At 34.0% G+C, this 12,722-nt stretch overlaps 2 protein-coding genes across 2 annotated transcripts; both read left to right on the top strand.

The window, feature by feature from the left end:
• The first annotated feature begins 290 nt into the window (after positions 1 to 290).
• LOC110666929 (uncharacterized) lies at positions 291 to 6,579 on the top strand. The gene is made up of 5 exons (XM_021827611.2): positions 291 to 401; positions 543 to 625; positions 2,635 to 3,215; positions 5,256 to 5,431; positions 5,681 to 6,579. The coding sequence occupies exons 2-5, from the start codon at positions 604 to 606 to the stop codon at positions 6,132 to 6,134; spliced, it is 1,233 nt and encodes a 410-aa protein (XP_021683303.2). The 5' UTR covers positions 291 to 401; positions 543 to 603; the 3' UTR covers positions 6,135 to 6,579.
• Positions 6,580 to 7,415: 836 nt separating this feature from the next.
• LOC110666935 (putative disease resistance protein RGA1) lies at positions 7,416 to 11,109 on the top strand. Its single transcript, XM_058151888.1, is given in 2 exon segments — positions 7,416 to 8,774; positions 8,921 to 11,109. Coding segments are annotated over 2 exon segments (3,168 nt in total). The 5' UTR covers positions 7,416 to 7,621; the 3' UTR covers positions 10,936 to 11,109.
• The last annotated feature ends 1,613 nt before the right edge of the window (positions 11,110 to 12,722 follow it).

Raw genomic sequence — 12,722 nt, 5'->3', positions numbered from 1 at the left:
CTAAATTAATTTATAACAAAAATAAATCATAAAAATACAGTATTTTTTTAGTAATTGTTAGGAAATAAATTTATTTTTATATAACATTTAATTTTTATATGTGCCATTGATAGTGTCAATCAATTTTATGTATATATTAATTAATTTTTTTAATGAAAATTAAATCTCAACTGTATATTTCATATATAATTTTAATTATATTTAGGTATATTATAATGATAAATTTTAATATATAATTTTTTTCAAAAAAATCAGTATATAAATTGGAAATATTTTAATTAACTAATAAGTAAAACTATAAAGTATTTTTCATAAAAAAACTATAAAGTAATTCAAAAAAAATATATATATATATAAAGAGTTAGCTTCCTGCTCTCTCCCACATCCCCAAATCACACCAGGTTTCTCCTCTTCTCTCTCTCCCTCTCTCTCTCCCTCTCTCAGTCTCTATCTTTCTCGCCTTTTCTCTCCTTTTTCTCTCTGGAAATTTTACTCTTATGTGGTTTTACGTGTGTTTGATTCTGTGTGATTGGTGGGTACAGGTGGGCAAAACAGAGTAAGATCTCATGTACTCGCTGGTGGATCTTTATTTATCGGAAGATCATGATGGCCCTTGAAAATAAAGGTAACTTCTTTTGCTTCTTTAATTTCTTTTCGGTTATGCCTTTAGCTTTGTGAATTCACGGTTCAATTTGTGATCTATTTGAGTATGTTGCTCAATTCTGTGTGTCCAATTGCAATCGGATTTATGAGTTTATTTGATTCTTTTGTGATGCAAGAATGCAATTCTTGGCTTTTACTTATCGGGTTTGGTGAACGTGGATAGGAGGAGTTTATTAATATTTGGTGCTGTAAATTATTTAGGGTTTTATTTTAAAGCCTCAGTTTGTTGTTCGCTGGGTAGTGGGGATGCTGCTAAGACTTGAATGTTTAGACATTAGACTGCTAGTAGAATTGGGGGAATGTGTAATTTTATGTTCATCAGAGATTGGAAAATTACTAATGAATTGAAAGGATAATGTATATGAAATTTCATGATTTTTTTTTCCCTTTCCGAGTAAGAATTTATTGTTGTAGGAGGAAATTGCAGTTGCAATGCTTATAATTTAAGCATCGCCATTGTAAATGTGTGCACAATTTGAACTCATACACTTTGGTATTGAATGTAGTTTTGCCGATACCAAAATTAAGATCTGGTTATGGGGTTGCATATTTGTTGATTTGAACTTAATTTTAGTGCTGTCCTTGGCTTGGTTGTGTAGATGTCTACTCATAAGCATCTCATTCTGGGCTTACTTTATGTGCAGATATCTGACACAGAGCTGCATTTGACTAGATTACTCTGTCCCTACTAGTCATTTAAAATGTATTGAGTATATAATATTATAATTACTTTAATTTATCAGAATAGTATACCAGTTGTCCTTAGCTATGAGGATTTTGGCTTGGCAAAGATAGAGGTCATCTACCTCTTTAGTGATTCTGAAGTGCTGGTATTGGAAGTTATTTCTTCTGGGGTTGTTTGAACTTAACTTGGTGTTCAGTGCTCATGTTCATTGGAGATTGATGAATAACGCTGTCTTTTAACATCTTGTGTGATTCTCTTTGTTTTATCCAATCAATGAGTGTTATGGGCTAATTTTACTCTTTATGGGATGGATTCTTTACGTGGGAAAAATCTGTCATATTTGTGCCACTGTGGTAAAGTTGTGTCCAATAAAAATAACTCAACCTTCTTGGAATTAACAATCAAGTCACAGGTATTTTGTTGGGCATAGACCAAAAAAATAAACCAATGTGATATCAGGTAACCAAGGGGACAAACCAACATAAGCCATAAAGCATCATAGTGTCTATTGAGGTTATTGTCTCATGGATCATTGTCGGTTAACACCAATTCATGGATCTCCTGAGGCAATGTTTGGTAGGATGTAATGAATTGAGATGCAGTAAAAAATGTAGTAAAAAATGTAATGGAATGGGAATTTTGAAATATTCTAATCCTAGCTTGGTAGGAAAATAAAACAACGAATGTAATAACAATTTTTATTAGTATATTTAGTTTATTTGATAGTAGTGGTAGCATGCATTGGTTGTATTTGTTGGGGTGCAGTTGGTGTTGGTGGTGGTGGCAGCGATGGTGGTGGTGGCAGTGATAGTGATGGTGGTGGTGAAAGTAATAGAAGTAACTAAACTAATCAAGATTGCAAGCAAAATTTTGGAAGACTTAAGGTTGGTCTCACCTGGACATGGGTCTTTGTTTTTCCCTTAGGGTCAGGCCTAAGCTCAAAGGATTCAGGCAAATTAGGCCCTGACGTAGTAGGAGTGTAGGACTCCAGGCCTTATCCTGGCTTGGGCCCATCCATGCTTATCCTTGTTTAGAGCTATATATTGTAATACATTAAAATGGCTACATTTGATAATAATTGGGTGAATGGGTGGACAGGAGTTTATTTGGGTTAATTGAATATGGGTGCCCATATGCCAAGTGTGCTTATATCTGGCATCTCTTGTTTGTACTTTTGTAATTTGGTTCTGCTGGATGGTTAATTATGGCTGATGATGGTGAGAAATTCCAGATTATAATTATTTTTTTTTTTCTTAGATGTTTGTTGCTTTGATTTTCTATTGCAGAAACTATTCAAAGGAGCTGTGAGGCATCCTTAAAATGCCTCCAGACCAATGGATTCCCTTATGGGAATTCAAATGATCGCTTTACAGAGCTCAAAGAAGAAATTAGTGTGCACTCAGTTGGGGATGTTGTGGAACCTGTGCACTCAATAAGCAGTGAATTTCTTGAACTTCCTAGTGAATTTCACAGCAAACCGACCTACCATCATGATTTTGGCTCACGGTCAACCTTCTACCCTGACTCTCAAAAGGTTCAGCAGTGCCAAATGAATTGCTATGAGGGACAATTTTATCCTTTTCATATGGAAACTCGATTTCAGTATGCCCCATTTAATACGTACTCCCAAGGTTACCCCAATGAGTTCCAATTCCAAGATTTTCAGTATTTTGTAGTCATAGACTTTGAGGCTACTTGTGACAAGGAAAAAAATCCCCATCCACAAGAGATAATCGAGTTTCCATCTGTCATTGTGAGCAGTGTAACTGGCCAACTCGAAGCCTGTTTCCAGACATATGTGCGGCCAACTTGCAATCAGCTTCTAAGTGATTTCTGCAAGGATCTGACTGGTATCCAGCAAATCCAGGTTAGTTGGGGCATTCATTACCTTGTAGAAATGAGACCTAAATATGCATGTTTCTTGTAGTGTTTACTGGGAGTATTCAGTTTACATTGTACTGTAGATATCCTTTATTTTGCATTTAAAATACTAGATAGTTTGTCAGATCCCTTTGTTCTAGGAATCTTTTTGCTATCTGTTAGATTCCCTAGTGTCAATGAGGCATTTCTCTGTAAGAGCCAGATTAGATTGATTTTTATTTTCTCCAAAGGAAGGATATCCTTCTGACAGGCTGGAGATTTGTCAAAAGGAAAGTTCTATGAATATGCTGTTGTAATTTTTTTAGATATTTTAAGGACTTGTGCAAGTTATCCTCTCTGTTGGAGACTAAAACCTTTGAACCACAATGGTACCCAATCATCAATCAAGGACATGAAGGCATGGAGGATTGGCTATAAGAAGTGGTTGATTTGGATGGCACAATTAGTTGCCAATAGTCTCCATATGCCATGCTCTTTTCACATGAAATGTATTCTGTGGTGTGATGGCTAAGGAAGTAGTTATTTTGGAAAATAATTATGATGAGGCATTGAATGATCATTTTCAGAAAGTATTTCTTGTGCCCTTCTTCTTTTTGGTCATTCTTCTGTGTCATTAATTCTGAAAGGAAAATTAATAGTTTATTAATATACGATTCTAAGATTTTTGAGGCGTTTCTTGCTTTTGGTATTTTAATAATTATAAGTGAAGTGCACACTTGAAAAGTTGTAAACATTATTGCTTTGAAAACTCCAAGTTGACAAACACTGGGCAGAAAATTTAACGTAACCGGGTGAAGTATCTGTTACACAGTGGTATGTTTTGGCGGAGGATTTAAAATGTACAGTTGCTTGACTTGATTCAAAAAAGGATATTGGGGTCACCAGTAGAGGCCGTACATTTAGGGACTAGTTAACTCTTGCAAATGTTTGTTAAGTATATGAAAATTTAGCTGAATCAAACTCTGAATCTAGGAGTTGTTGAGTTCTTAATATATGTTTTGGGTATGAAAAGACCAGTTTTATTTGTTGAATGACACATTTTGGGAGCTTTCTACTTGTACTTGTTTCCTAGGGGGCAGCTGAGTTTGAAGACAATAATTATATCTTGTACCCTACCTATTTTGTAGCTGACCAAAAAGAAAAATAGCTAACACTATCAAGTAAACTTTACTGGGTAAGTGGAGGTGGCCTTATTGAGCCATGATCTTTCTGTGATCTTATTGAGACACCTGTTTGTGAGCCCATGTTATTGCGCTTCACAATTATTGGCCATTTGAAGGCTTAATCAGAGTCTAGCTTAAGGCTATGATAGGGAAGGTGGAAAATCAGAAGAAAGCAAGGGGAAATAAAATAGAGCTAGTTTTCACTTTTCTCTTGCATGTGAAAGAAGGGAAAGTGGGGAATATGGAAAGTGTTGGGACTGTGGGTGGGAAATAAATGCTAGGCCCAGAATCCTCTTTCTCTCGAAATTTGGAGAGAGTGAGGGGAAATTTTGTTAAACTAAGTTTTTATCTCTATACATACATATTTTTTTATATATATAATTTTTGGAAAAAGTTAAAGTTGAAATCATAATTTTACTATTCTTAAAAAAAACCAATTTTACTTCATCAAACAGGAGGGAGAAAGATTATTTTCTCTTCCTGACTTTTTCTTCCTCTATTTTCTATACATGTATTTTTGTCCTCCCTTATTTCTTCACAGAGAGTAAACTTCAGACCTCCCTGTCACTTGATTTGTAATTTGTAAACTAAAGTTTCACCAAAAGTATACTTTTGTAGAACTAGGTTTTAAGAGTCTCAAAATTTCGAACAGCCCGCATAGTTTGATTAAAAATGTTGATTATATAATTGATTGTGGAAGTTGGAGATATTAAGAAGAAAGGACAAATTGAGTGAATGTGGATTATAGAAATGGAAGGGGTTTGGATCTTGAGTTATGTATGTACCATGATTAGTTCTCCTTATCATTTTATAGAAAATTTCTGTGATGTTGATCTTGTTTTTATGTCTCTGTGGGGCTTCAGGTGGACAGAGGTGTCACTCTTAGTGAGGCACTCCTTAGGCATGATAAATGGCTTGAGAAGAAGGGGATAAAAAACACTAACTTTGCTGTGGTTACATGGTCAAACTGGGATTGCCGGGTGATGTTGGAATCTGAGTGCCGATTTAAGAAGATCAGGAAGCCCCCTTATTTTAATCGGTGAGTTGATCAGATAAAACTTTGTTGATTTGAACCCTTGCATGGTAAATGTATGTTTGTTTTGCAAATCATTTTTTAATTGACAAAAGTTTGCTGATTTACACTCTGCATTATGGATATGAGGGGCCACGTTGCAAGCTCTATCTCTGTCTCTATTCTTTTTATTGATGCTTTCATATATATCTAAAAAAATACATGTAATATGGGCATTAGTATGGACTGATTTTCTCATTTGTTTACATTTATTAGGTGGATCAACTTGAAAATTCCTTTCCGTGAGGTATTTGGTGGTGTTGGGTGCAATCTAAAGGAGGCTGTGGAGATCGCAGGCCTAGCATGGCAAGGCCGTGCTCACTGCGGGCTGGATGATGCCAAAAACACTGCTCACCTACTTGCCCTCCTCATGCGCAGGGGTATCAAATTCTCCATCACAAACTCACTAATGTGGCAGACAACTGATGGTTCATTGTCATGGAAGCCGTCCCCTGACTATCTGTCCTTCTCACCACATCAACCCTACAAGCTGAAGGAAATGCATAGTCCTGTTTTCCAGTATCACCCTTTCTGTTACTGTGGAGTGAAGAGCAGCAAAGGAATGGTTAGGAAGCCCGGGCCAAAGCAAGGGAGCCTTTTCTTTGGCTGTGGCAACTGGACTGCCACTAGAGGTGCCCTCTGTCATTACTTTGAATGGGCATCAACCTGACTGAAACTATGGAAAGACCTCTTTATGTTTCGTCTATGCATCCTAAAGTCTTTTGGGATGTAGTATGTAAAAAATGAAAAAAAGGGATGGAAAGAAAGGGAGTGGCCTAGTGGGTTGTCTCTTAGTAGAGGCTTTTATGTGCCTCAACTGCTTGGTGAGGTTTCTGCTTCTTTAGAGAGAGTAAAATATAAATTAGTTGGCTCAGTTGTTCAAGAGTGTGGTAAACATGGAAGGTAGGGAGCTACAACCTGTAAAGCTGACTTGTTGACAGTGACAGGGGAACAAATTGGGAATGCGAGGAATGGGTAGTTAGGCTGATTGAGTTTTTACATGCTCAGACATGCTAAATTATCTTATCATAAATAATCTGTGAGATAGAGACGATTGGGCTTCCTATGGATTTTAATGGGAATATGGGTAGAAGTGCTTGCCCTCAGTTTGCTGATCTTCTCTGCGTACTGTTGGTCTCTCTGGATTTTTTTTTTCCTTTTTCTTTTCACTTAATCCTTGGCTTGCCCAACATGAACAACTACATGGCCATTTTTAAAGAATGAATGGGATTGTTTATTACCACACAAATTATGCTTTTATAGAATGGAAGATATTAGGATGAACAGCCATGGGAGGCATCAGAACAGAATACAATAACCTATCCAAACCTATATAAACAACAGATGATTTTCTTTTCCTTTTATAACTGGTATTAGCCACGCGTGATTGTTGTAAGGAAAAGGGTTTTCTTATTTTATTTACTGCAATGGGCATCCTAATTCATATTCATAGGCTTGGAGCTAACCATATGGTTATATTTATGTGTGTTTGGTTTGTATGATCTCGAATTTAAGACCATACTTCTAGAGATAATCAAATGTCACTAATAGAATAGGTTTGGGTTAAATATAATTGAATTTGGTTTGGGTCAAATATAATTGAATTTGGAGTGGATGCATATTTTAAGAATAATAATTATGATAGGTTTAGGTTGGGTTTAGGTTTTAGTTTATATAAATATTTAATTAAATATGAATATATATATATATATATATATATATATATATATATATATATATTTATTTATTTATTTTATAATAATATTTATAAATTTTTATATATTTTATTTTATATAAAATAAAACTTATATATTTTATAGGATTATTAAATTTTTAAAATTTAAATTATTAATTAAAATAATTTTTTATATAAATTATTATTTAAAATTTATAAAATTAAATTAATTAAAAATTTTTATAAATAATAATACTAATTAAAATTAAAATATATTTAAATAATTAAAAAATAAATTTTAATTAGGTTTAGGGGGAAAAAGCAAATTCATGCCTCAGTTGAGTTGACTTTTTTTTATAAAACTAACAGGTGATTTTTGCGGATAGCTAGTGCTTTTCATCCTCTCAGCCTGACTTTTAAGCTCGCCCTTTGGCTCTTTTCTTTGTATTCAGCCATTTGCATCTCGTTGACCATTCTGGTTCATGCCTGAAGCTTCAGGTTCACACAAGATGGCAGAGGCAATTCCATTTGGTGTAGCTACTGAGATACTGACCAAGCTGGGCTCTTCTCTCTTCCAAGAAATCGGGTCTTTGTATGGTGTGAAAAAGGACTTGCAGGAGCTTGAGAACACGCTTTCCACCATCAAAGCCGCTCTTCTTGATGCTGAGGAGAGACAAGAAAAGAGCCATTTGGTGCAAGACTGGATAAGAAAGCTTAAAGATGTTGTCTTTGATGCTGATGACTTGCTGGATGCAGCTGCAACCAGAGCTTCACAGCTTCAGGTGGAGACTCATGGTTGGAAAATCGAAAAGGTATCTCCAAATTCAATCGCTTTTAGAGGCAAAATTAGCCGTAAAATTAAGAACATCAGAGGGAGATTAGATAGAATTGCAGAAGATATGGGTAGGTTCAATTTCAGGGAGAGAGTCGTAAACTTGCAAGTTGGGAATAGGGAGAGGGGGCAAACTCACTCTTTTGTTCTGACTTCAGAAGTTGTTGGTAGAGATAAGAATAAAGAGGAAATTATAGAATTGCTTATGTCCTCTGGCAAGCAGGAAAATTGTTCCATTATTCCAGTTGTTGGTATTGGAGGTTTAGGTAAAACTACTCTTGCCCAATTCGTTTATAGTGATGAAAGGGTGGTTAACTTTTTTGAAAAGAGGATGTGGGTGTGTGTTACTGAAGATTTTGATGTAGAAAAGGTTGTTCGAAAAATCTTAACTTCCATGACAAATGATGAAGTGGGTAACTTAGATATGGATCTGTTGCAAATTCGCCTTCGAGAAAAATTGATTGATAAGAGGTACCTTCTTGTTTTGGATGATATGTGCAATGAGAACCTTGAGAGATGGATCTGCTTGAAAAATTTGTTAGTAGGTGGTGCTAAGGGGAGTAAGATTCTTGTGACCACTCGAAGTAGAAAAGTTGCATCTGTTATGGGTGTGGAATCCTCATACTTGTTGAAAGGTCTAACTGAAGAAGAATCTTGGACATTGTTTAAGAAAGTTGCATTTCCAGAGAGACAGGAGACAGTTGATGCAAACCTGGAAGCAATTGGTAAAAGAATAATTGAGAGGTGCAAAGGAGTCCCTCTAGCTGTAAAAACTTTGGGGAGTGTTATGCAATTCAAAACAGAAGAAAGTGATTGGTTGGCCATTGATAATAGCGAAATCTGGAAGTTATCTGAAGAATCTAATGATATTTTACCAGTACTGAAGCTGAGCTATGATCACTTGGCCGTTAATCTGCGTCAATGTTTGCCTATTGTTCAATATTCCCCAAGGGCAACAGCATCTGTAAAGATCAGTTGATCCTGCTGTGGATGGCACAAGGTTATATTCTATCTTCAGGTGGAAATCAGAATTTAGAGGAAATTGGTGATCAATATTTCAATGATTTGCTGTTGAGATCATTTTTTCAAGAGGTTGAAAAAGATGATTGTGATAACATAATAAGTTGCAAAATGCATGACCTGATACATGATCTTGCACAAACTGTAGCAGGGACTGATTGCTCAATTTCAGGAATTGATGTTGAAAATACATCTGGAAGAGTACGCCATTTGTCATTTGAAGGGTCTCTATACTATGCATGGGAAGTTCCAAGGCACTTAGGGAAGGTAAAGGGATTGAGGACCTTCCTTTTACCTGTTAATGATCGTTGGATAAATGAATCCAGTCAAGCCATTCTTACTTCAAATTTTAGACGATTGCGTGTGTTGGACATGCATTGTTTAGGTATTGAAAAGCTGCCATGCTCCGTTGGTAAGTTGAAGCACTTGAGGTATCTTGACATCTCTGGTAATAATCTCATAGAAAGACTTCCAGGTTCTATTTGCAATTTGCAGAACTTGCAAACTCTGCTGCTCTCACGTTGTGAAAGACTTGTAGAGCTGCCCAGGGACATTAGAAAATTGATCAATCTCAGACATCTAGTGATCAACAAATGTCCTAGTTTGGCATACATGCCACCTGGACTGGGAGAATTGACTTCTCTGCGGACATTATCAAGATTCATTGTGCCACGAGATAAAGGGGCCGGGTTAGATAGAGCAAAGCTTAATGAACTTAATGGCCTAAATCTTCGCAAGGGTGAGATATGGTTTAAGAACCTTGAATGCTTGACTGATGCTGATTCAGAATCAAAGGAAGCAAACTTGAAGGAAAAGAAATGCCTTCAGTTCCTAGGATTACAATGGATCCCAACAGAGGCTGATGTTAGTAAGAGTGATGAATCACTTTTGGAGATCCTCCAACCTCATCCAAATCTGAAACATTTATGGGTGGAAGGATATGGTGGTGTAAAATTTTCAAGTTGGCTTCCCTCACTTAGAAATATTGTTAGAATTACCATAAGAAATTGTCCCAAATGCCAGCATCTCCCACCATTGGAGCATCTTCCATCTCTCAGGTTTCTTCATCTTCGCAAATTAGCTGCTCTGGAATACATAGAATATGGTATTAATGAGATCATTTCTTCATCACCACCAGATACGGCTTTCTTTCCATCACTAGCGGAGCTTTGGCTTTACAATTTGCCTAATTTCAAGGGATGGAAACAGAGGGAATTGATTAATGAGAATGATGGGACAGAAGCATTAACAGCAAGCCACAATCTATATCTGAAACACCTATTTCCATGCCTTACTCAATTAACCATTCAGAGGTGTTCCAAAATGACTATGATGCCTTTCTTTTCTTGTCTGGAATCTCTTCATCTTATCAATTCTAGTATGCTGGTGACAGCATCATCGACCTTCCCTACATTTTTCTCCTCTTTATCCGCCTTTTCAACTATAGAGTTTCTGTTTATTGATAAAGATGAAGATCTTGAGTGTTTGCCAAAAGAAGGGCTGCAGAACCTCACTTCTCTCAAGAAATTGCGGATTAAAAATTGTCCTAGACTAAAATTTCTTTTACAAGGAATCAATTTTCTCACTCAACTCACAAGTCTGGAGATCGGTGAATGCAGCACGCTTGATCTGTTTAATGACAATGGCATCCAATGGCAAGGCCTCAGGAGCCCGCGTCATTTGATTATTGATTATCTTCCTTGACTTTTTGATCTCCCAGAAAGGCTTCAGGATGTTACTTCATTGCAAGAACTCAGGATTTTAAGTTGCTATAATCTAGTGGCTTTGCCTGAATGGATAAGGAACTTCTCATTGCTTCAAGAACTTGAAATTTCAGATTGCTCTAGCCTACAAACACTACCTGAAGGGATACGTGAGCTTGCCTCTTTACAGAAACTGAAGATTGTCAATGGTCCCAGCTTCTGCAGGCAAGGATTAGTTTAAGATTGTTCACATCCCAGAGATTGAAATCCAATGAAGAACAATGTAATCAAGGCATTCTATATTCTCGCTGTTTGTATAAAGTATACTTTCACGCACCAACTTCTAGCTATTTATGTCTGCCTAATTGTTTGAAATGCTGAAGTATCAGGTTTATCAGTGCTATTGAACTACAAATCAGAAATTGCAAGCAAGATATAATTTATATTTTATAAAATATTAATTTAGAAATTAAAATGTAATTGAACTTCAAATTTTAAAGACAAAAATAAAATAAAATATTATAAACTAAAATGTAATGAAAAAATATATAATTTATATTCAAGCACTAAAGTATTATTAAAATAATATTTTAAAATAATATAACTCAAATTTATTAAATTATATACTATGATAAATTTCAAAGTTTTTATAATTATTCTTTAATTTTAATTAGAGTTAAAAATTTTAAATATAATTCTGAATATGATTCTAATTAATTAAAAATTATATATATTTTACTTATTCTCAAATCTTACTTAATATAATTTTTTAATATTTAAAAAAAAGAGATTTTTAAATTTTTAATCAAGAGGGTGAAGATGCCCGTAGGCTTAAACATTAACGGGTCGGGCCACACTCAAGATCCGAAACTTCCTCTACATCGCTCACTGTAAAGTATTATTAAAATAATATTTTAAAATAATATAACTCAAATTTGTTAAATTACATATTATGATAAATTTCAAAGTTTTTATAATTATTCTTTAATTTTAATTAGAGTTAAAAATTTTAAATATAATTCTGAATATGATTCTAATTAATTAAAAATTATATATATTTTACTTATTCTCAAATCTTACTCAATATAATTTTTTAATATTTAAAAAAAAGGGATTTTTAAATTTTTAATCAAGAGGGTGAAGATGCCTGTGGGCTTAAACATTAACGGGTCGGGCCGCACTCAAGATCCGAAACTTCCTCTACATCGCTCACTGTAAAGTATTATTAAAATAATATTTTAAAATAGTATAACTCAAATTTATTAAATTACATATTATGATAAATTTCAAAGTTTTTATAATTATTCTTTAATTTTAATTAGAGTTAAAAATTTTAAATATAATTCTGAATATGATTCTAATTAATTAAAAATTATATATATTTTACTTATTCTCAAATCTTACTCAATATAATTTTTTAATATTTTAAAAAAAGGGATTTTTAAATTTTTAATCAAGAGGGTGAAGATGCCTGTGGGCTTAAACATTAACTGCCAGCCGCACTCAAGATCCAAACTTCCTCTACATCGCCATCAGAAAGTATTATTAAAATAATATTTTAAAATAGTATAACTCAAATTTATTAAATTACATATTATGATAAATTTCAAAGTTTTTATAATTATTCTTTAATTTTAATTAGAGTTAAAAATTTTAAATATAATTCTGAATATGATTCTAATTAATTAAAAATTATATATATTTTACTTATTCTCAAATCTTACTTAATATAATTTTTTAATATTTTAAAAAAAGGGATTTTTAAATTTTTAATCAAGAGGGTGAAGATGCCCGTGGGCTTAAATATTAACGGGTCGGGCTGCACTCAAGATCCGAAACTTCCTCTACATCGCTCACTGTAAAGTATTATTAAAATAATATTTTAAAATAATATAACTCAAATTTATTAAATTATATATTATGAAAAATTTAAAAGTTTTTATAATTATTCTTTAATTTTAATTAGAGTTAAAAATTTTAAATATAATTCTGAATATGATTCTAATTAATTAAAAATTATATATATTT

The sequence above is a fragment of the Hevea brasiliensis genome, chromosome 1, assembly GCF_030052815.1.
Source record: "Hevea brasiliensis isolate MT/VB/25A 57/8 chromosome 1, ASM3005281v1, whole genome shotgun sequence".
Lineage (NCBI taxonomy): Eukaryota > Viridiplantae > Streptophyta > Magnoliopsida > Malpighiales > Euphorbiaceae > Hevea > Hevea brasiliensis.
Note: the sequence above shows the minus strand (reverse complement) of the source record. Positions and strands in the feature narration are given on the sequence as shown.

Excerpts from the sequence above, each read along its gene's own strand:
- LOC110666929 (XM_021827611.2), top strand. The coding sequence starts at position 604 with ATGATGGCCCTTGAAAATAAAG. Across the intron at positions 626-2,634 it reads GATGGCCCTTGAAAATAAAG|AAACTATTCAAAGGAGCTGT; the intron begins GTAACTTCTTTT and ends TTTCTATTGCAG. Across the intron at positions 3,216-5,255 it reads CTGGTATCCAGCAAATCCAG|GTGGACAGAGGTGTCACTCT; the intron begins GTTAGTTGGGGC and ends GTGGGGCTTCAG.